Genomic DNA, 23,556 nt, shown 5'->3' with positions numbered 1-23,556 from the left:
TTTTACGGTCTTGACGCTGAAGTCATTCTCATTTTTAGAATGAATGGGTAATACTTTGAAACGACTTCACATTTTACTTTAGGAGGAAGGATTTAAAAATCTGTAGAGCCTCCTAGACTGTTTTTATACTCAAAAGAGGACCTCAGCCTTTACTTATTTATTTTTTATTTTTTTTTATTTATTTATTATTCATTATTGAGCAATTACATATTTGATCCAAATACTCGTGATTAAAATATTGAATAATATTTTACTAAAACATACAAAAATACTTAAAATATTGTCACACCACTTTGTTACTCATCCATTCTGAGGGCAAGAAGCTGACGTGTAAATAAATAACGCAATGAAAAGCGTTCACGGCGAAATAGACAGATTAATACTTGAGTAATTTGATTTCACCAAATTTCTTGCGAATCCATTTACGGCAGCGTTCGTGGTTTTAACTGAATTAAGCACAGGTAAAGCTAAAATAGAACGGCCAGTCCATTGATAAATTAAGCGTGTTACGCTTCAAAATCGAAATTAAGTATGCCGATAGAGAGTACAAACTGTAGAATTGAGAAGAAATAAGATATTGCCTCATGGTGATTTAAGTAGGAGAAGGTTATCGATTTGGAATAATAATTTATATTATCAAAAAAGATAAGAACGAGTGAAACGTCATAATATTCACTACCTATCTTCACATGTTATTGAGATTCAACTAATGGCTCCTTTTTGACAGTAACTACTAAATATAGACCACTGACTTGCAAGCATTTACGTTATAGATAACCAAAAATTAACAGAAGTTATCCCGGAATTGAAGTTTAGAATCAAGTAATCAACACTAAAACTACTGACCCCGTAACTGTTTTAACACCACCAACATTGAATGACCTGGCTGTTCTATTTACCCGTGTCCTCATTCTCTGCAGAAAACGTTTTAATGTTCAAGATATTTTCAGGGGAAGCTGAAAAGTTGAAAGGGAATAAAAATCGGCCCACGTGAATTACTTCATTTAGGAATTGAACATTCTAATTTAGATTAAGTTTTGTAATTAAGGAGCTGAGGAGCTGAGTAGTGGAAATTTTATCACTGGAGACTCGAAGGTCTGTTGATTTTGCAAATTTTTAATGGTTTATTTATGTGTTCGTGGAAGCGTTACTGAACTCAAACGGCACTGAAGTTAACCTTTAGCTACTGAGGTGGATTTAGTTTCACGTAAAAACTGACGTGGGGGCCTGAGAGGCCCGTACATATGTGTGCTCATATTTAAAAATATATAATCTATTTAGGGTTTTATGTTTAATAATTATTAATAGTGGTTATATTTAAATAGAATAAAACGATTTTTATGTAAATTATTTGTTAATAAGTACGTATTATTTCAATATTTAGAAAACATGTAGCATTTTTGGCAAAAATCTCATGAAATCATGATTCACAAAGTTATCATGAAAAATATTCATAAATTTAACAAATCAACTTAGAATCTTAATTTTCAATAGTCTTTTTAGCTAATGATATATCAGTAATCCTAATATGAAATAGGGGGAAAAAAATTACACACATCAAATAGTGCGAATTAAACATAGTCTGGATAAACTTGCTTTGCTCATTGAAGGAAGCTATACATGTTTTTAAAATGTAGATTTCATTTGAATCTTCAAAATACATGTATGGCACTTGGTTTCATCGTTTAAATCTTGATAGACAGGTACAGGATTATCATTTCCTAGCATACGTGCCAAAAACTACTGTTCTTCTATTTTTCGTTAAATGCTGGTTATTTTTTCTTCCGAGATACCGCTTTCTCTCGGACGACGTACTGTGGGCTCTATATTATAGATTTTTTCAAATTATTTCAAGAAAAGACGACAACTACATGAAAACTATAGACAAAAAAAGTTACGCCAATACTGAGGTGGGGGCCTGAGAGGCCCACAAGAAACTTTAAAATTAATTTACCTACTGAAATTGCGCGTGCAATCACGTGCACCGTTGTTGACAGCCTCGGCGCATGAAACTCGAAGGTACTAAAAGATTCGCGTGTGTCGTGCACGTGGGAGAGGAGAAATTCAACAATTTTACTTTTGCAAGGCCTGAGAGGCCCCCACGTCAGTAGTTAAAGGTTAACTTGTTTGATAAATAAATACATACGTAGGATTGAAATTACTGTAAAAAATTTACTGTTACTTTCATATTTAAAAATAGCTTTCCGCCCGCGGCTTCGCGCGCGTGGACTACACTAACTAAATATATTACGGAACCCTATTTTTTTCCAAAATCAAATTTAGCCTATGTTACTCGTGGATAATGTAGCTTTCGAATGGTGAAAGAATTTTTAAAAACGGTCCCGTAGTTTTTGAGCCTATTCATTACAACCAAACAAACAAACAAAGTTTTCCTCTTTATAATATTAGTGTAGAAAAGTGGTACCTATTGTTAAAATTGAAGTTAAAAACACAAAAGGGCTGAAAATTAAATGCCTAACATCTTTTACAATTTTAGCAAAACTAAGCAATCGATTGCTCTAGATGGAAATTAAATTCATGACGTTTCGTTTGCGAGCAATTTTGATTTGTAAGCTGCGGTAAAGTTTTGAAAATCACTTCAAACCGGTCAGGTTTTTTGGTGTTGTTTGATTCAATTTCAAGTTTTTAATAAATACGAATATAGTGACATCCCAACGTATTAAATCCTAGCCATTTATCTAAACTCAGTCGTTTTGATCGGTTAGGCACTACGGATTAAATGCTCAATATAAAAATACACCTTACTCAAACAAAGCTCAGAGCGAACAATGAAAAACAAACAATGCTGCTCGTTCCACGACTTTTTTTTGTTTAGTTTTCAGTATTTAAAATGTCCAATATTGCACGATCGTTACCTCCGCTTTTGAGCAATTGCATTTTTCCCAAACCACATAGAAGTTTATTTGAAAAAAGAACAGATGAATTAATCAAAGTTTAACGATAACTTGTTAAGTTTTCACGCGATTGGCTCTATTTAAAATTTATGAAATCGTTATGTTGTACAATAAAACCAATTGACTCTGGTTGCAGCAAAAATATCGATATTGTTAAAATGTATTCGTAACTTTTGTAAACTTACACCGGAGATTAAACATTCTATAAAACTGTAGCTGGAGCAAAACTGATAAAGTACCTACTGATGCTTTTGTATTAAGGATTCAATGTTTACCTTACACAATACACACTTCCCTAAAATAAATTGGAAATCTACTCGCAATGTTCAAAGATCGACTATAACACCCATATTCACAAACGATGCTTGCTTAAGTGAAGCAGCAAATCGAACGCACAGCGTTGAATAGAGCTCTGTGATTGGTTCATAGTAATGTTTGTGAATACGAGGGTAATTGTCGTAATCTTATCTTATCTGCCTTAGCGCTCCTGCACACGACGCCGCCGCCGCGCCTTTGCACTGTTTATACGCGCCGCGTGAAGACCGCTGCCGGGCCGCCGCCGCGCCGCCGCCATGCCGCTGGCGAAATTATGCTTTGACGGCGCGGCGGCGGCGCGGTGGCGGCGCGGCGGCGGCGCGGTGGCGGCGCGGCGGCGGCGTGGTGGCGGCGTCGTGTGCAGGAGCGCTTATAGTAGCTTCCATTCAAAGCTTTCAAAGCTTATTGTTTAATGTTTGATAGGTATGTACCTAGATATATTAAGTTTGATGCCTAGATATAATGGAAATTGAACGATCAATTAACCTTCTCAAACAAATTTCCAACAACCTGCCCGTCCATTTTCGGCAATCACAGCCGTCGCGGTTAATGTAAAAATAACTAGCGTTAAAAACTGCACAGCACAGTCATTAGTGAGTTAATCACCCCGCGTCACGATGATAAATGGCGGAGTTCGCCTGTGCTATCGAGCGGCGATTACAGCTGACATGTTTATTGTGCACGCGCCATTGTCTGGGGCAGGATATGTGGATATTTTCAGTGTAATCAAGTTTGTTGTATGCGGGGACGATGTGGCTACAACATTACGGACTGCGCCTAGACAAAACGAGTCTTCCAGCAACCTCGCCCGCTTTTAGCTTGGTCCACGGGCCAGATGGCTGGATTAAATTTTTAAAAGCTAATGGGCCAAGTCACTGGAAGACGAAACGCTTCGGCAACACCTTAAAGGGGCAAGTTCGTTGACGACTCTTCACAGCAGCAGCAGACGACGTGACCAAGTCAAAGTATTTATTTTCAAAGAATATGTACCATAGTTTATGTGTTGAATTTAGGTACAGTGCTGCAGTGTCATCGAGACACTACTGGTTTCTTTGTATTTCTGCAGATAACAGGTTTTTTTCGGTCGATAGTTTGGCCAGGCTGTTAATCAGTATAAACTGAACATGATTACATCGTTTGGTATCGGCCGATTCCCCATACAAATCGAAGCCGAACATATTGGCCGACTAAAAGTCTAAAATCTGCGGAGTGTTGTAGCGTCATTTTGTCCGGAAGCTTTGGTCAACAGTATAAAACATTGTATCGATTCTATGACAGCTTCTCAGCAATCGATTTTCAAGTTTCGTACCTAAATATAAAGTCATACAGCCTTCGTATGACGCAGTTATATAAAACACTTGCTCTATCGCCCGACGATTGCAGTGGACATGTTTATAGAGCAAGCCGGTTTACATCCCATTGTCCGTATAACTTACTGTTTCAACGGCTCTGGCAATGCCAGGTTGGAATTCATTGGAATAGCCAGAACCGAAATATTCTCGCAAATCGGATATTGGTTGCAATTTAGTTAAATCAGTTTCTAAACTAGCATTGAATTGGATTTACACAGGCTAATCGCATTGGGTTTTGTTTAAAACTGTGTTACATTGAACGGGATGTTTATTTTCATGTTTATGTAATTTATGCAACTGTCTGCAATATATCGCTTCCTAGAGATAAGAATGCCTAAATAGTGACGTTTCAATTTGATGTGTCTAATTGGTTTGTATAATTAGCTAGTGAAGTGCGACATTTTTAAAAAGAAAAAAAATCATCCAACGATTTTCTTCGCCTGAATTTTAAAATTACAGACGACAGAAGACAGGCCTTTGTCCAGAAGTGGACGTCTTTTGGCTGAAAAAAAAAAGAAAGACGACAGTACCTACGTCATGTTAAACGCCGGGTTCTTCATCATCAGCATTTCAGCCATAGGACGTCCACTGCTGAACATAGGCCACCACCAATGCTTTCTATGTTGATCGATTGGTTCCCTGCTACCTTTATGATGTCGTCGAGGTTCTTAAGTATTTGTAATAGTTTCCACTTTGCAACAAAAAAATATAGTCTGGTGCTGCACTCTGCTATTCGTGTATACCTACCTACCTCATCCTAATGATTTGATATTAATTGTTTTTGTAGCTATTGAATTAAATTTAAAAGGCAACACATCACATCAGTTTCTCTTCAGCAAGTTAGACACGAGAATTTCATCTTCGCTGTCACCATGTGCGCGCCTGTTATTAGCTACAATTTGCTATATCATAACGACGAGAACAGCCAGGTCGCACCCCACGGTCTCAAAAAAACTTCTCTGTAGAGCTTACTGTGTTACTTACGTCAAAAAATACAGGGTGTACTATGATAAATAAATTCTATGATAAAATATTTATCATTGAATTGATTCCTTTAGTCGGATACTTATCGACGAGCTGCCATATTTTAATTAAAAAGATTATGTACGTAAGTTCCATATGTGGATTTCGATTTATGTACAATTTTAATCCCTAATAACTTAAAAAATTCGTATTGTCTAAGTTGGGAATCAAAGTTTCTTCTTATAGACGATTCGTTTTAATTTTCATAAAAGTATCCACTCCAATAAATAATAAACGCTTTAGCATAACCAATACATTACTTTAAAACCTGTTTTTTTATAACTTTGCAAACTCAAGTCTAAAACGACGTGTCGGTTTATTTTGCTCTGTGGTTGGGCTCGCAACGTCACGTCATTACGTTAGACCCTGTTTTTTTAACTTTGCAAACTCAAGTCTAAAACGACGTGTCGGTTTATTTTGCTCTGTGGTTGGGCTCGCAACGTCACGTCTAGCGATCTCTTGTCAGCAATAACATTTCGCCTTTGTCTTTGTATTTCTACCCTCATTTGTATTCAGGCAACACGCTTGTGGGTCTTGTAAGTTAAACTTTTGATGCAATTTTAACTGGTGTTTCGGGTCGATTTACAGTTTTAACGCGGTCATGCCTACTTTATTTCTGGACATAAACAGGATATTTTCAAGCCATTTACAAGATTTTTGATAATTTTTAATGTTTACTAAACCCTAAGTTATCCTATGAAATAGTCCTCTTGATAATTATTACATAACAAAACATTTCAAAATTGAAATTTAAAATTGTTGAGTTTGCGTTGATACTGACATAATATTAGTTAGCTTTTAGCTATTCTAAGCACTGTGGTTGTTGTTTCGTTGCTTCCCTGATCTATCTAAGTACTGTACTCGTTGGTTTATTACAAGCCTTGTTTGCATTAACTTCTAGTAATTTAGAACAACTTGATGTAAATTAATTTCCAAATTCACCATACTACGAAACTTCACCATCAACATTGCACCAAATTCACTGTACCAAAACAGCTCTGTGTTTATATTCTAAAGTATTTCCCGTACCCTCTTTAAACATCATTCGAGAGGGGGGTGCGTGACAGTTTATATAACTTTATATGATATAAATTCATTTCAATAACGTTCATATTGTATAATAAACGTATGTTATAATAACACTTGATATAATTTTTTAACATATAATGTTTACTTCATATAATAAATCATTTCTAATAATGTCATTTCAGATACCAATCACAACGCATAAAGACATTTGATATAAACCTTACTTAATCTAAGACTCATTTGATGTAATTTTGTTTAACATAAATAATATTTCACATAACCATTACTTGTAATAAATATTATTTGTCATAACGACTATTTGGTATACTCTTTAATTGATATAATTTCTGATAGATATAACTTTTAGTATGTTCTTCTTTAGCTTGACTTATAAATGACTTTAGTGACAAAAACGAATCGCCGTAAAACCGACTCCACGTAGTCTTGTCTGCCCTACCCCTAGAGTGTAATTTAGAAGCGCGTAGGCACGGAGGGGCGAGGCGGCCCGCGGGCTGAGGAGCAGGTGGCTGGAAGCGAGGCGCCGCGGCTGAGGCTGGCCGGCGAAGCCGGCCAGCAAGCCGAAGACGCGGTGTCGAGCGAAAGCCATCTGCGACGATTAGCACGCGAGGGACCGCCAGAGCCCCGCAGTGCCGGAGCCGTGACAGAAGTCTCAAGTTTTTAGTCAAATTTGCATGCTGCATGCCTGCATGCCTGCTTGCTTGCCTGCTTGCTTGCTAGCTTGCTAGCTTGCTAGCTTGCTAGCTTGCTAGCTTGCTTGCCTGCTTGCTTGCCTGCATGCTAGCTTGCTTGCTCGCTTGCTTGCTTGCTCGTTTGCTAGCTTGCTTGTTTGCTTGCTGCATGCAATGCTTATTATAACAAATGAACTTTATATACAATTATTATTGTTATATGATTTAAGTTTTATAGGAAAATAATTTTATCTCATTTGATTGTTCGACATTTTATTTTTATATGATTTGAATGTTATTTGTTTTAAATAGTATACATTGTAAGTTTTATAGAAAATATTAATTATATCAAACCATTTTATATCAGTTAATAGTTATTTGTCTTAAAATTATTCGTTTTAAAATTATATTATTCGTTTATTATAGTAAATAATGATTATATTAAATGATTTTATATAATTTGATGTTATATCCTCTAAGTATTATATGATATGTAGTTATATCATACATTACACACCCTCGAGAGGGCCACTCACAATATACGGCTGTTATGACGAGATAATCTCAAAAAGCATAACGTCTAGTCCTATCTGGCTCGAAGGATCATGTAAAAGGTTGCGTTCGGCAACAGTGGATGGATAGTGAAGTTCAGTTTACAAACTTGAGTTAATAAAGTTCGCTGCTTAATAATTATATTACCTTATCAAAACTAGCTTTTAGCGATTCTAATTACTATGTCTTATGCTGCATAGCTTGTCTGATCTATACGCTTTAACTTGTAGTAATTTAGAGCAACTTGACGTCAATTAATTTCCACGAAACTTCATTATTAATAGTGCACCAAACCTATTCACTCTACCAAAACAACTCTCTGTTTATATTCTAACTAGCTTGTGGAATTTTGTCTGTCACAGAAAAACCTTATCGCGCGTGTCCCTGTTTCAAAAACCGGGATAAAAACTATCCTATGTCCTTTCCCGGGACTCAAACTATCTCTATGCCAAATTTCATCAAAATCGCTTTAGTGGTTTAGGCGTGAAAGCGTGACAGACAGACAGAGTTACTTTCGCATTTATAATATTAGTATAGATAGTATAGAAGTATTTTCGTCGGCCGTTTGGTGTAGTGGTTCAGAACGGACTACTATGCCGAGAGGTCCCGGGTTCGATTCCCGGCCGGGCAGAAATTGAAATGATGAATTTTAATTTCTGTGACGGGTCTGGGTGTGACTATGTATAATATTTATGTATTAAAAAAAAAAGTATATAAGTAGTATATCCGTTAAGCTAGCACCCATAACACAAGCATTAAGTTGCTTACTTTGGGGCTAGCTGGCGCTGTGTGAAATTGTCCAAAGATTTATTTATTATTTATTTATTTATTTAGAGTAGTTCCAGTACCCTCTTTGATCATCATCCGGGAGGGCCACTCGCAACATGCGCCTGTATCACTCCCATTATGACGCGATAATCTCAAAAAGCATAACGTCCAGTCCTGCGAAGGGTCGCAACAAAAAGCGGCAAAGATAAAGCAGCCCGGTTTAATGACGGCAAATGGACGTGTCCGGTAGTGGTGGGATGTGTATCGATATTTTGCGAAGTTGTTTATTATTTGAAACATTTGGCATTTTTTTTATGCAAAACAAGGCAGGTATTTGACCACAATCGCACCTGATGTTAAGTGGGATGCAGTCTAGGATGGTACATATCTGCCCTGTAAGTGCCTATTCACTCTCGCCTTGAAAAGGCGTATACATATGGTTAATCTAGTATACAAATGGTTAACAAAGTTTCGGATATGAATGTAGAGCACGAAAGTTCGATAAAGCAACCAACTGTAAAAGGCCAATGAAATTGACTAACGACAGAAAGGTTTGCTCATAACTCTAGTCGCTTTTGTAAAGTCAAAATTGGTAGGTAATATAAGCTTTAAACTAATATTGAAAATACTTGTAGAAAAGCGCTTTTCATTATCGAAGAGTTATTCAATTAAAACTTTTAACTCACTAAATCTAAAAAATACTTGGTCTAATGTTAAGTTTTTCAATAGCAAGGTAAAATTAATTTCGGATTCGATACAATATTTTAGATAGATTTATCTCTTTCCCCTGAAGAAAGGCGGAATTATTGAAGGAAAAAATATCGTAAACGTAAAATAATTATGATGCATATTTATAATTTATATCGACAGCGATGTAATTAACTCTACATCACTAGAACCCATTGCGTCCGTGTATCAACGGTTCGATGCTTCTGCGTTCCGGATTTTTATATTTGCCCAGCGTTTTGCTCTGTTTTTGACCCTCGTCCGCGATAGTTAATTCGTTAATGCTTTTCATTTTGACGAAAACCCAAAAAGCTCTACTGGGAATCATTTAAAGTACTTTAATATTACGTATTCGTATTTTTATGCCAGACTTAACTGTTCAGGTCGCGTGAAAAATGACAATTTTAATCTAAAAAAGACAAACGTTCTCAATTCACAAAACAGTCAGTTTTTTTTTCAAATGTAAAGTATTTCGTACATCCTACACAGTACATTTACGTACTTCACGAGTAAATTTATGCTGCGCCAAAGAAACTTAAACATAAGCTTTTCGTTCCGAAAAATGTAAAAACAAATGACTGACCCTCGATTCTGCAGGGCTCTAGCACTCGACCCCATCGTTTCTTACTTACGCCAACGGAATATTAAACTAAGCTTGTGAAACTTACTGTATTATAAACGTCCGAGATGGTAATAACTACTTATAGTAGGGTCAGTAATAAGAAAACTCTTGAAATTAGTCGTAACATAGATTAAACGGTTGTAGTAGTTAGAAGTTTAGGTCTGTTAGACTTGTTTTATGTTAGTACTTGTCTTAATGTGCACTAAAATAACCAGCTGTAGAATATAGGTCATTGGTTCATATCTGCCTCGAAGGACCATGTAAAAGATTGCGTACGTTTACAGTGGCTGGAAAGTTAAATTAAGTTTATACATTTGAGTAAATAAAGTTTCCATCTTATATGATTAAGGAAAGTATATAAAACTTAGTTTTTGGTCAACTAAGTTGTTTTAAATATAAGATTTATATTCGTAAACAGCTCTGGATTTTAGTGTGATATTGAAATATTTAATAACAATAGTATCTATTATTTGACAAGTCATTAAATATAATAACATATCACCGACGCTAATGACGTCATCTTTAAGTACAGAACAGTAGCAAAAAGGTCATCTAATCTATTATTAACACAACCGAAATTACTTATAACAATTTCTCTGCAGGAAACTCCTTCTGAGACAAAAATAGTCAAAGAAAAACATAGATCGTCATACTAAATATTATGTTTCTTTTATTGTTTCTATCATATAACAATAATACATAATAATAACAATTTTGTTATTGCTGTAATTGACCAGTAGTCAATCTCGTTATCTTTAATGAGGTAGGTCGTTATTATTATTATTATCTTGGGAAACAAAAGATAATCGCGGACAATCGAATATAACATTTTTATTTGTCATCAACGAATGTAATTGTACGTTACCATTATTAGTAAGATACAGACAGCGTCAAATACTACGTCTGTATATACATTTAAAATTTATACGCGCACTATTATTATTATTTATGTATGTGTATTTTATGCAGTATAGGTTAGTGTCCGTGACTCTCACTCGGCATGGGGCACACTGAAAACCAGCGTCCTGGCTTCCCTCACCGGGGGCCACGGCATATGCTGAGTGGGGTCCCATTGCGATGGGCATCGCTGTGCGACAGGGTGGCACTGCTTAGTTTATTCATTCATTCATTGTATGTTTTATGTCACCTCTGTCTTATTTGCTTTTTTTTTTTTTCATTTTACCTCTTTTGTCTTTTGTGATGTCCATGGCAATAAATGTTTCTTTCTTTCTTTCTTTCTTTCAAATAGTTCGTGACACCCAAAGTAGGCAATAAGTTCGCAACATTTCTTTGTTACAATTGGAAAGAAGTTGACACTTTTTGGCCACTTTGGGTGAACTTTATTTGACGCTGACTGTACACCGTATTAAGACTGTGCTATAAGTATCGTGTAATATTTGTTGTAGCCTATTTTTATATTACATCATGAGACGTCATCCACTCTACGCAGCGTCAACACAATTACTAAATAGCCTTTTTAATAGATTTTCTTACGTTATTCTGTACACAAAACTTCTTTAGACAAAAACCACAATAGCTCATAAACGTTTTATGCATATAGGTATTTTAGTAATATGCCTACATACTAGTTTTAATATTATGTAGACGACCTTCCACGCTAGGTGCTCCACTACATGTAAATATGTAAAGTGACCGCTCTCTACTGTGGCCATAGTATTATAATAACATAAATTTTATGGATCGGCCATCTTGCCTCTGACGTTAATGACTGTGGTGGTAAAATATGGGGTCTGTGGAAAAAATGCTTGTGCTAGTAATTTATTGTTCTAAATCTTTCCTTTTTGACGTTTATGGATCCGCGTTTTAAAATATATAAGGTTTGTAAGAGTAATATTATGAAAAAAGTTTTATCATACGCTAGCTGACCCGGCGAAATTCGTACCGCATTTTTCAGCTGTGGACGTCATTTGGCTGAAATATTTTTTTCAAATCGGTCTAGTAGTTTCGGAGCCTATTCAATCTAAACAATCAAATATTTCCTCTTTATAATATTAACTAGCGTCGTTTTACCCCCTTAGGGGTGGAGTTTCCGATCCCGCTTTACCCCCTTAAGGGTAGGAGTTTCGTAAAATCCTTTCTTAGCGGATGCCTACATCATAACATCTACCTGCATGCCAAATTTCAGCCCGCTCTGTCCAGTGGTTTGGGCTGTGCGTTGATAGATCACTATGTCAGTCAGTCAGTCAGTCAGTCACCTTTGAGTTTTAAATATTTAGAATAGTGTAGATTCAAAACCAACAATCAAAACGTTTCCATTTATAATATTAATCTGGATGTATCAATTTTACTACGTGTAAAAAGTCCCTCATCAAAATTTTAACTACAATGAAACAAGCCAGTAGATTTCAAGCAAAATTACGGGGCTACGATAAAAATCTTGAACAATTTTGTCCGGTAATGGATAAAAGTTGCGAACAAGTTATGAAACAGCTAACTGGGAAAGACAACCAGGATAAGGCAAAGTCAGAAATAATGGGAATACTGATACTTCTATCTTATACTTTAGATTAAAAGGACGCATGTTCGCTGAAGTATTACTTTGGTGTACTTTATAGCTTGTTTGAGGGAACTTCAAAAATTAGAAAGGATTTTTATAAAGTCTTGAGGGCATAATGCCTAAGCTTAAGATTTGAGTTTAGCTTAAGGTAATTATAGATGAATCATTCTTCACAAAACACGTGTGAATTATTAAAAATACAGTCTTCTTGTTTCTGTTTCCTACTTCAGTTCGAAGATAAAATGGTAGAAAAAGTATATACTTTTTTTGTACTGAAAAGAATTTGAATTTGAAGAACTATTTATGGAACTGGGATATCCCAATCCCAATATTATTTTATCCCAAACTTTCTAGACTAGCAGAACATTTGTAGAGTCAAATAGTTGAAAATCTTAACACATTAATCGATGAACTATGAAGAAGAACAAAAGAAGATAAATTAAACAGAGTTATGCTACTTACAAACGTAACTAAATATTGATATATTCATTTTGAAACCAACCAACAAAAATAGAAACAAAGTATTAGGAATACTTGGAGCGGTAACAGCACGCTAGGTTCTCGTGCAAAGGCGAATCCAACTCTTCAAATGTCTGACGTTTTAAATTACTACTAGACAGTCTTGCTACTTGATAATACAAAGAAATGACCGACAATACTAGTAATACTCATAAGAAGTGAAGTCTAAATGTAAACTAGATACTACTGTAGATAGATACTATACGAGTACATGAGAGTCTTTGTATGATGTTAAGCGATAACTCATAAAAAACTCATAAAACTCATTTATTTCTGTAAATAGGCTTAAAAAAAGCACTTTTACACGTCCCAGTATTAACCCTACCACTGCTTCAGGACAATAAATGGGCCAGTGCTGAGAAGAAGCAGCGCAAGAAACTCAGTCACTATTGTCAGCCTCTTTTTAAATAAAGTTTTCAAAAGATACGCTTCTACGTTGTAATTTTGATACTCGTAAATTTGGCACTCCATCGTTTTAAGTTTTAAAAATGCACAAGATGAAATTCATCAAAAATTACTCACAAGTTAATAGCTAAAGTACAAAATACTATAACGTCAAAGTCTTACATTTTGATTCATGAATATAAAAATATCCAGCTCATCAAAACTATTTACCGAAATGTCAACCAAAATAGAACAAAATATAGTGGCACAAATCGCGTGCTCACTGATTTAAGGTATGAGCATCACTTGACATGCATTATACATGTATAATATACATTGTATACGTTCAGATTGATAGACTCGCTCGGCCGCGTTTAGCCACTGACCAATTTATATTTTATTCACAAAATGGCCTCCGTCGTGCTTTGAAGCTATTTTTCGGGCTTTGATTTAGGAAGCGGGAATGTTTTTCCTTTAATGGAATATAAATGCCCACTTAAATGCGTGTCTTCGTTTTGGTTATTCATGAAAGTTTAGATATTTTGGGGCATTCGAATAAAAGCATTTGAGGGTTGAGTAAGTTGAGTTTATCTTTGTTTTGATTCAAAGTTTATTTATACTTTATTCAAATGGAAAAGCAGAAGTCGCACCGTAGTTTGGGTTCTTCAATGAAAAAAGATTACTATTACGTACAAATTCATTTGAAACACCAGCACTTAGTAAATCAACACTTCTTGTAATCGTCGTAGTAGTTTCGTAGTCTATTCGTAGCATTGTAGCTACTAGCGAGCTCTGTTGTAGGTTGTAGGCATGTTCTAGGAAAAAGTTGATTCTTTTCAAATATCAAATCTCATAGACTAAATAGATAAGTATTCATAAATTTTATATGAGTTTTGAGGTCCGTAACTCCAATGTATTATTTACGAATTCAGTTTTTAAAGAACATCATGAGGATTCAAGTATATTTCTTTAAACTTTCGTCACTGATATCTCGATAACTCTACCATTTATTGTTCGTGGTTAATCTGTTTTATAAATAAAGGAAAATAAACCCAATTTTCACAAAATCCTTACATCATAGACTGTTAAACTTTGTAACATTGTAAAATCATTTTTCATTCAAAATTCGACTAACTACATCGGCATACAGAGGTAACAGACAATAAAAGTGACATTTATTTACTGTCATAAAACCGGAACGATGGATCAACCGGTCCCCGCGAACAAAATGCGGTTTTTTATGTTGCTTGTATTTTTTATTACAGGTGAATTATTGATAACAACGTGGAGTGCGTTGCACAACAAATATGGGACAAAATACAGGCATTTAATGAAAAAGCAAACATAAATAACCCTGGATTCATCTCATTGTTATTTATATGATGTAGCTAAATACGATTTGGTGAAAGCAATGCAATTTAAACGTTTTGTTGTTTACAAATTCAATAGTTACTGATTAGTAAGTACTAAAGTTGTATAATTTATCATTGACATGCAAAGAATAACAGATTTGTAATGAACATTAAATTTTATAAACAGAGATAGGTATAACAAAGTATGTTCTATCTACCTTTGATGTCTATCACTAATGAGCCACGAGTAGTTTTTGAGATAATGCAACATCCCTCTAATAGAGTAACGCCCGTATTCACAAAAACATTACTATGAGGTCTCACAGTGCGCGTGGACGCATACGGTGACACACGAACCAATCACAGAACTCTATTCAAAGCTGTGCGCTCCATTTGCTGCTTCATTTAAGCATCGATTGTGAATACGGGCGTAAATGGACGGATAAGACATGGATAAGACTGGATTTTGGCCCTTAATCGATAGTCCTTTGATTCTCAAATCAATGCACTCGAGAATCTACAGTCCACTGTAAGAACGCTTGTGTCGCTCGCTTCAGTTGCAGATTCACAGAGGCGAATATCCTGAATCAAATGGTAGTGAGCTGGACCGTGTGGGACACCGCAACCACAGTGATGTGCCTAGCTGGGATAGGTATCGATTAATACGACGTTAATCGATTTATTTCAAATATTTTTTGAAAGAGTTTTTAACCACATGCAACGGGGAAGTTCTTGGTCTAATTCTTTCATTCATTATTGCGCTCCAAACCTCATATGAGTAAGAATCCTTTGAGGAAATCGAAAAATTCTTCAAATGAATTCAGATTTTTATTTGAATGTCTCTTACTAAACCAATATCTACAATATACTTTTCACAACTTACTCCCAAGAGATGAATGATGCCCTTTCCCAAGCGTCGTTACAGAAAAATCCATATTTAATTTAGAGCCATTTTTCAATCCATTCCGAGGTTGATCGCCCTAATAGCTCCGACTCTTCAACCCATTCCCACCTTTATTATCTTTATCATAAGCATGATAATGCATCTGTGTACCTGGATTGTTACTAAAACTTTAATCATTAATATCGGGGAAAGTTAGCAGCAAAAGTTGCTTTATTAGTAGTAAATCTCGGGCGGTGTCAAATATATTCGAATTAAAGTAAGGATACTTTTTATGGCTCCGATTTATTATTACGATAACAAAACCGAAGAATTACGTTGGATTTATTTACTTAGTTCGGTGAGATAAAGGAGATTGCAGTGGGATCTGCAATAAAACCCGGGCGGTAATATTTTAGGCCATTGCCCTGGAGATTTATGTCTCGAATAATACACTGGAGTACGTAGAAATTGATTTATTAATCCCCTAATACGGTGGAACTCGTTACAGAGACAATAACCATTTTGGTTAGTGCTGGTGATATTTGCTAAATTGCGATTGCAAAAGACTCTTTGGAGATGAAAACAATTTTGCTCTCGCCCGAGTTCTATTTACAAAATGAAATCAGAAATACCACGAATAGTGACTTCGGTGAATACCGAATATTTGACCACGGTCTCGGTCGAATATTGACTATTCGGTGTTTTCGTGATTAGGTTATGACTGGATATCAAAAATTCTTTTCGAATACCATTCAGTAGTCGGGTATTGGGAGTGTCTTATTGAAGGTTTTAAGGTCTTAATTAATTGATTGATTGATCGAAATTTCAATGAGTAGGTATAAGATTATTACGTGGGTGTAGACTTACGATACATTAAAAGGGTTTAATTAAACGTATTAGTCCAATAAAGTATTAAAGAGGGAAATGTGTGGAACACAATTTCTGCCTTCGTGACTTTATTTAGACTAGTAAGTAGGTGAACATATCTAAAGTCCCCGCCCTTAGCCCTTGAGCCGGCGGGGAGAGGGGGATTCGAAGGTCCCATTTTGCGATTTTTCGCTTAATTCTCGCAAACCATGCGAGACTTGGTTCATTAGTGGTCATGTCTCTAGGTCGCATCCATAGTTTGCGAGAATTAAGCGAAAATTATTTTGGAGGACTCACTCAAATTCTTTTGGAGTTCACCTCCTAACTAGTCCAAAGGTACAAAGTCAAAAATTGTGTTCCAAGCATTTCCTTCTACACTGTGATTAAAGCATTCATTGACTGGACTATATTTTAAATATTACATTCTATAATTGTATGGTGTTAGATGTCATTTGTCACAAATATAGCGATAAATCGTCACACAAATTGTGGGTGTTATATGTCAAATGCCTACGTCAAGGATGTAAAACGATGGCAATTAATTATCTTTTTGTTTGTTTCAGAATACCGACTGCGAGGTAAGACTATTAATAATTACTTATTAAATACCCTAATTATATGACCCAATTTTGTCAAAGTTGGTTGGAAACGAAGCATGATAAATTATCTATACAATCACTGACGTCATTTTCATTATTTAAAGACATCTAGGTAACTTAGAATTCTAAATTTTACTTGTCCTTGTAAGTATGAAATCGAAGAACTTATATTGAATAGTTAAAAAATAGTTAGTACCTACTTACCAAAAAATGTATAGGTAATCATTATTATCGTTTTGTTATTGTATATTTTACGCTAAGTGTGCAACTCAAATCTAACTTTTACTTTAACAAACGTCATAAATCTGTCAAATTCCATACAAAAAACACTGGCTATTGTTATGATTACGGTTAAAGTAAGTTGGTGCAACTCGGGCTTAGTTAAAATTCTAATTAAGAAGTAAAAGTTGACAATTAAAAAAAACATCAAAATAAAACTAACGAACCAACTTAAACAAGTCAAAACATGTACACAAATAAAACTATTAAAACGTTAACCTGAAAAAGAACATAAATTCACAAACGAGCATTCCACTAAAGAAAATATTACAAAGAACGGTCATATCTACAATAACCCGTAGTAGTAAAACTATAAACCTTTATAAAGGCTTAACCGTTTTATTTAACCGGGTGATTTATAGGCCATCGCGTACACACGGCGCCGGATCACCGGACCGGGCCTTCCGGGCCGGTAAAACAAACATGCAGGTGGGTTATGTTGGGTTATCTTAACCGTTTTCTGCTCTTCTGGCCGTATTTAAGCCGGTATAAATTGACCACCTTTATGGTAATGTTTTTGTGACATGAATGTATAGAGCCTACCTCAAATTTATTGCTGTATGTTGAAAGTTTATTTTTGTTGTGAGTTTTAAGCAACGAGCTGTTCTTCTCAGTACCAGTTGGTCATATCTGGGCTCTACTACGGAGCTCTACGCTATAATATTTGAGATGTATGCACTATGCATAAGTGTAAATTAAAGTAAATTATATTACTAATAAAGAAGTATTTTAATTTGACATTGACAAAGGGTAAAGGTTTCAATTATGGTAGCTGGAAGGTGCTGGATGCAGGCCACTACCAACCGGGGCTATGTGGAAATCATTGGGGGAGGCCTATGTTCAACAGTAGACGTCCTGTGGCTGAAATGGTGATGATGATGATGAAAATTGTAACAAAACAAGAGTTTGGTTGATAAAATTGTTATTGTTGTTCATATTTAGTTTAGTGTTACTTGTTGGTGATCTATTTAAATAAATAAAACTCATTTACTTTTTTTTACGTTTACCTGTAGAGTCATATCTTGCAAGTATCAAGCGATACCATATTGTGAAATTACATGTTATATCTGCCACTCAATAGATAATTCTCTACTAACCTAACAGCCTAATATTCCCACTTTAGACATCAATTTGTCAAACACCTAACACAATATCATTAACGCATTAACGTATAATTACTAAGTCTGGGTCCCAAGTCCCAACTCCTCAGAACAAACATATCTAAGGCTAATCTAGGAGGCAGACGTGTTGAGATCTTGAGACCTTATTCGAGTGTTCGTTAAGTTCAAGATTTGTTATTCAAACTACAGACAGTAAATGAAGCTAAACATAGGCAACTTAGTACGTGGTAATAGGTGTCATTTTGTAAGAGACATGTAAAGACTGGTGTGCTGTACACTGAGGTATTTCATACGTAATTGGTACGTAATATACTTATACATGGTACGAGTGGACTTAAAAGAAAGAGAAAAGAATAATTAAAACAAAAGACTGTCAACAATTGAATATAATTATTTACGACACTTTTTAATGTCTCTTTATGTCGAAATGTAACAAAAAAGTCAATTTTTCGCGCCTGAAAACTTCATTTAATTTCGTGATAAGTTCTAATGGATAAAAAATATAAGGATTTCATTCCACAGTCCTAAATATCTGTCTCTATAGAATTTAGGCTTATCACTCGTACATTCAGCGGAATAAATGAGGCGGGTAATAGTACAGTCGGTGCGAAAAGCGTCCTGTTAAATTTGCAATAAGCGGTTTACCGCACTATGATTTGATTTTGCGAGTTACGTAGTTTTAAACATTTTCGATCACTTCGTTTAATTCTGTAGTGAATCGAAAAATATGTTCGGAATTTTTGAAGTGAAAATCCTTTTCCATTAATTTAGAGATGCTATTTTTATTTTATACTATTTTGTCGTGCTAGAATACCGTCTGATGAAGTTACATCTACATATTATCGATCTAGCGACCAGACTCAATTTTACAAAGTTTTCCGCTGTCTCTATTAAAAAAATACTTTGCTAAATACAACATTGAGCATTTTAAGTCCGCAGTGCAAAACATTTGGCACGCAAAGGATAATTAGACTGGTGATTACTTTCTTTTAATGTTGGTTTCAGTGCGAAAAACCTTTTGGAATTCTAAATTTCCGAGTAATATCGCAAATTGATCATTTACTTACTGAAGCGACGTAGTCAATTATGATTATGAGTCTTAAGCAGAGAAAGGACATCATTCGTCGTTTCATAGAATTGCTAAGGCAGACGCGTTCAATCAGAATATGGTTCAGGATTCCGGGTGAAGCTCGCTTCCTTCGGCCTGATCATCACATTCCTTCATGTAGGTACCTAAGATACAGGCCATGAGCTTCCTCGTTTATTTATATTTTTTATTTATTTGTCTTAAATGCCGAATAAATGGAAAATGGTATTAAAAACCATAAGACATTCTCAACCACTTTATCTTCGGGCTCAGCAGAAAAAAATGTTTGGCGATGCTAGAAAACTCGTCGTCCTCGTTGTGGATAAAATTAATAGTTAAAAAAATAAAAACGCGATTTTAATTACTTCACTAAAAGGCCATCATCAGGACCCTGGATATCATCTAGCACTAAAGTGCTCGAAAAGACAAATCTGATTGATCGAGAAGCGATTCCGACGTTACGTTTAGGAGTTCCTATGGCCACCTTCCAGTCCCATCATCAGACCAGCTCGATGGTACCATAATATTGTATTGTCATCTAATCTACAAATTACCAGGTTTCATGATGATACAAGAATTAGAAGTGCGTGTAATTCAGATTTTAGATTCCATCATATACTTAGTTAACGACGATATAATAAAAGCGTGTTAAAAATGAATATTGTTGTAGACTGTACGAGGACTCCACGACAAGACTGTCCGTGACCCTCCTGAGTTTAAAGCGGCTGAACACGAACATTGGGTATTTAGATATTAGTAGTAGTACTTTGGATACGCCTAAATTTAATATTAGGGATTTTAATATTAAGTCTCGCCAGCAAGCCACATGAGTGCTCGCTTATATGTATAGTAAGAATAAGTAACTGATAACTGAGTCCTATAATCAAAATTAAATCGTACTTGCAAGTTTTAGTAGAAAAATTGATTTTATGCGAAAGCAAAAGGCCATTTTACATCCTCGGTATAAATATTTGTTACTCAATTACGTCTTAACACAATTTAAAGAATTCCAATGAAACGAGGATGAGTTCCAGGAGTAAGCATTCGTTCCAGTAATCTTCTATCAGTTTTGCTTAAAATCCGGTCTTCTTTTGTTTTAAATATTAAAATATAAAGATATACCTCACTACATTGACTGTCGAATGTAGTTTATTGTTCGGAAGTAATTAATCTCTTTGCATTCGGAAAATTACTAATATTATCCCTTATAACCAGTTTTTACCATCATTGTATTATAACCATAACTACATAATTAAATAGAGTGATAAAACAATGAAATATCACAGAGTTAGGACTTCGCAGGTTTGACTCTACTTAAAAGGTTGTGTGAAAAATAATATGATTTTAAGCCTAATCAGACCAATATTATTATGTGGCTCTTCATAGAGTCTAGAACCTGGACTAAGGTTTTAGTTGTGATAATCCAGACAATGTTATGATAATCTAGAGTATTAATTATCATAAGCCTTTATAACTAATTAATAGCTTATTCCTTCTCTATTTATAATAGACTAGCTTTTCCCGCGGCTTCACCCGCGTGAAATTCCTGTTATTTTGATCTATAAACAATAATACTGGAGTTTTATCAAAATCAGTTGTTTTTTTGTTTTTTTTTTAATCTCCGGCTGAAATTGCCGGAGTTCGGTTTTTGAAGGCAAACAATTTCTTGTAATTAAACAACAATGTATTTTTTTTAAAGCAAGTGCTGGATGTTTTTCGCTAATGTCTACGAGCAAACTTGTAGTCTCCATAGTTTATAGACGTTTATTTATGTACAAGGTTTTAAATTTACAAATCAGTTGAGTAGTTTTTGCTTAAAAGAGTAACAAACATCTAAACATCGATTCTTATTTCATGTTATCAACTTTCACGTTTATAATTTTATTATTATGTAGGTATAATTACGTATGTCGATCACCCTTAACGTTAATTACTTACCCAATAAAATGTTTCAACGAATACTCCTACACATTATACAGTTTAAGCTTTAGGAGCTTTTAACCGAATACTCAGTTGAGAGAATAAACACGTAATTAAGTATTACTTAACTAACCAGAAAGAGGTTTAGTGTTAACCATTAATTTAAATAGGAACACGTGTAGGTACCAATGCTGTTTATGTACGCTGCTCTATATTTTTGATACTTTATTTTTTACGAGTTTGTTATTTTTGAAATAAATAAATAAATAAAATTTTATTATACCGTATTGCACAAAGAAAACGTTTTACGGACAATCCTATCTATAAACGATAGTAGGTACCTAAATGTAGATGTAGTAGATAGTAGGTGATAAAATGCATGAATTTTCAGCAAGTTTTTTAAAGCTCTTAAACACTGTACTTACGGAAAGTATAATGAATCAGTTAAGCCACCCTATTCTAACCGTAACACTAACAAAAACCGGTGCTTTTTGTATGAAGTTTGACAGATTTTTGACGTTTGTCAAAGTTAAAGTAGAATGGTGCAACTCAGCCTTAAATACGGTGTTAATTATTATCATAATTATTTAGAGGAAAGACTTGTTTTTAACGTATGCTTGTAACGAATAATCTGAAAAACTAAAGGGCAAAGTCGCGGGAAAAAGCTATAAAAAATCAAAAGGTAATAGTAATATTCATTTCTCAATTTACAAAACTACCAAGTCTGTTATTTATTTAATGCTTTCTTATTATCAACTACAATAACAATTATACTGGTTTTTGCACAAAATACAAAACACTTTTCCCTTTTCAATCATAATCTATTGACATTGACGTTTCTTAGCCGGAATTTATTGAAATGTTATTTCCATCCGTGAAATGAGTTATTTTCCCTTTTTATTTTAACCTCCGCGAACTCAATTCACTCGAGTGGACACCAAGATTGTTTTTGCTATCCGTCTTGTTATCTTTCAATTTGCTCCTCATCTTATTATGTCAACGAATAACAAACCTATCAATGTATAGCAATATTACAAAAATAGGTAGTAGATAATTACTACTCAGTTTGTAATTAATAATTCTACCGAAATTGATTTCACAAAACAAACTAAGACTCACTAAATCATGTTCATTAATATTAAAACGTGAATTAGCATGAATATCCTACACCAAAACCATCAATTTGCGTTAGTTATTATAATTTCAAAATTAATTACATGTCCTGATTACTCAGTTCTAATGTAAAGAATACATTAAATGTAATTAAAATCCAATACAACGTAACGACCAGTCTGACAACGACGATATTTTTTTGACCTTCTAAACCTACCTCAACTCAATGTATCACAATTATTACTAACACATAAAATAAAACTAAAATGTAAGCACAAAATCCAACGGTCAAAACTACGGTTACGGTCACTCAGCCCTAACGAGCAAATTGTATTATCATAACCATCTCGAAAAGTTCGTAACCGTCGAACGCATTCGACCACATCGGCCCTTCCACACAATTTGAGCCCACACCAAACTTACCGTTCAAGCAGGTGAGCACCCACAACACTGCGGTGCATAGGTGCAAAGCCACCAGCTTGACTTCACGCCGCCGCACCATCGCACCTTTATCATCGAACCAACATCCCACTAAACCAATTTATAAACCACCCCTTAGAGGACACTTATTATCAGCGATCTACCGAATCCCACTCTGGAGCTATTATCGAGTGACGTAACAGAAAGTTCGAACGGTCGCGAGACATCCACTCGCTTCCACGCGTCCCGACCAACTAAAGCGAAGCGCGAAGGCCCAAGCTTCGGGGGTGCGGTGGGGGGTATCAAATGTTTTGTGTCCTCCGTTCCTCACTGCTATTTCCCTCCAGTGGGGACCACGTGCCGTGTTTAGTCAATTTTCGTCTGAATAGCCTCTAAGGCTATTTGGTTTTTTATTGTTGCCGTAAACGAAACATCATTAGATCGTATTGGTACTCCATTGTAGATTGGCTGCCAGTGTTAAAAAGTGTAATTAAAGATGTTTC

At 35.1% G+C, this 23,556-nt stretch overlaps 1 protein-coding gene across 1 annotated transcript in view; it reads right to left on the bottom strand.

The window, feature by feature from the left end:
• LOC135073461 (uncharacterized) overlaps nucleotides 1-23,296 on the bottom strand; it is a 56,306-nt gene extending 33,010 nt beyond the window's left edge. The window contains exon 1 of the mRNA XM_063967645.1: nucleotides 23,057-23,296. Coding sequence (XP_063823715.1) covers nucleotides 23,057-23,135 — 79 coding nt within the window. The 5' untranslated portion in view covers nucleotides 23,136-23,296. The remainder of the gene's footprint in view (nucleotides 1-23,056) is intronic.
• Between the last annotated feature and the right edge of the window lie 260 nt (nucleotides 23,297-23,556).

This window comes from Ostrinia nubilalis, chromosome 7 (genome assembly GCF_963855985.1).
Source record: "Ostrinia nubilalis chromosome 7, ilOstNubi1.1, whole genome shotgun sequence".
NCBI classification, from domain to species: domain Eukaryota; kingdom Metazoa; phylum Arthropoda; class Insecta; order Lepidoptera; family Crambidae; genus Ostrinia; species Ostrinia nubilalis.
Note: the sequence above shows the minus strand (reverse complement) of the source record. Positions and strands in the feature narration are given on the sequence as shown.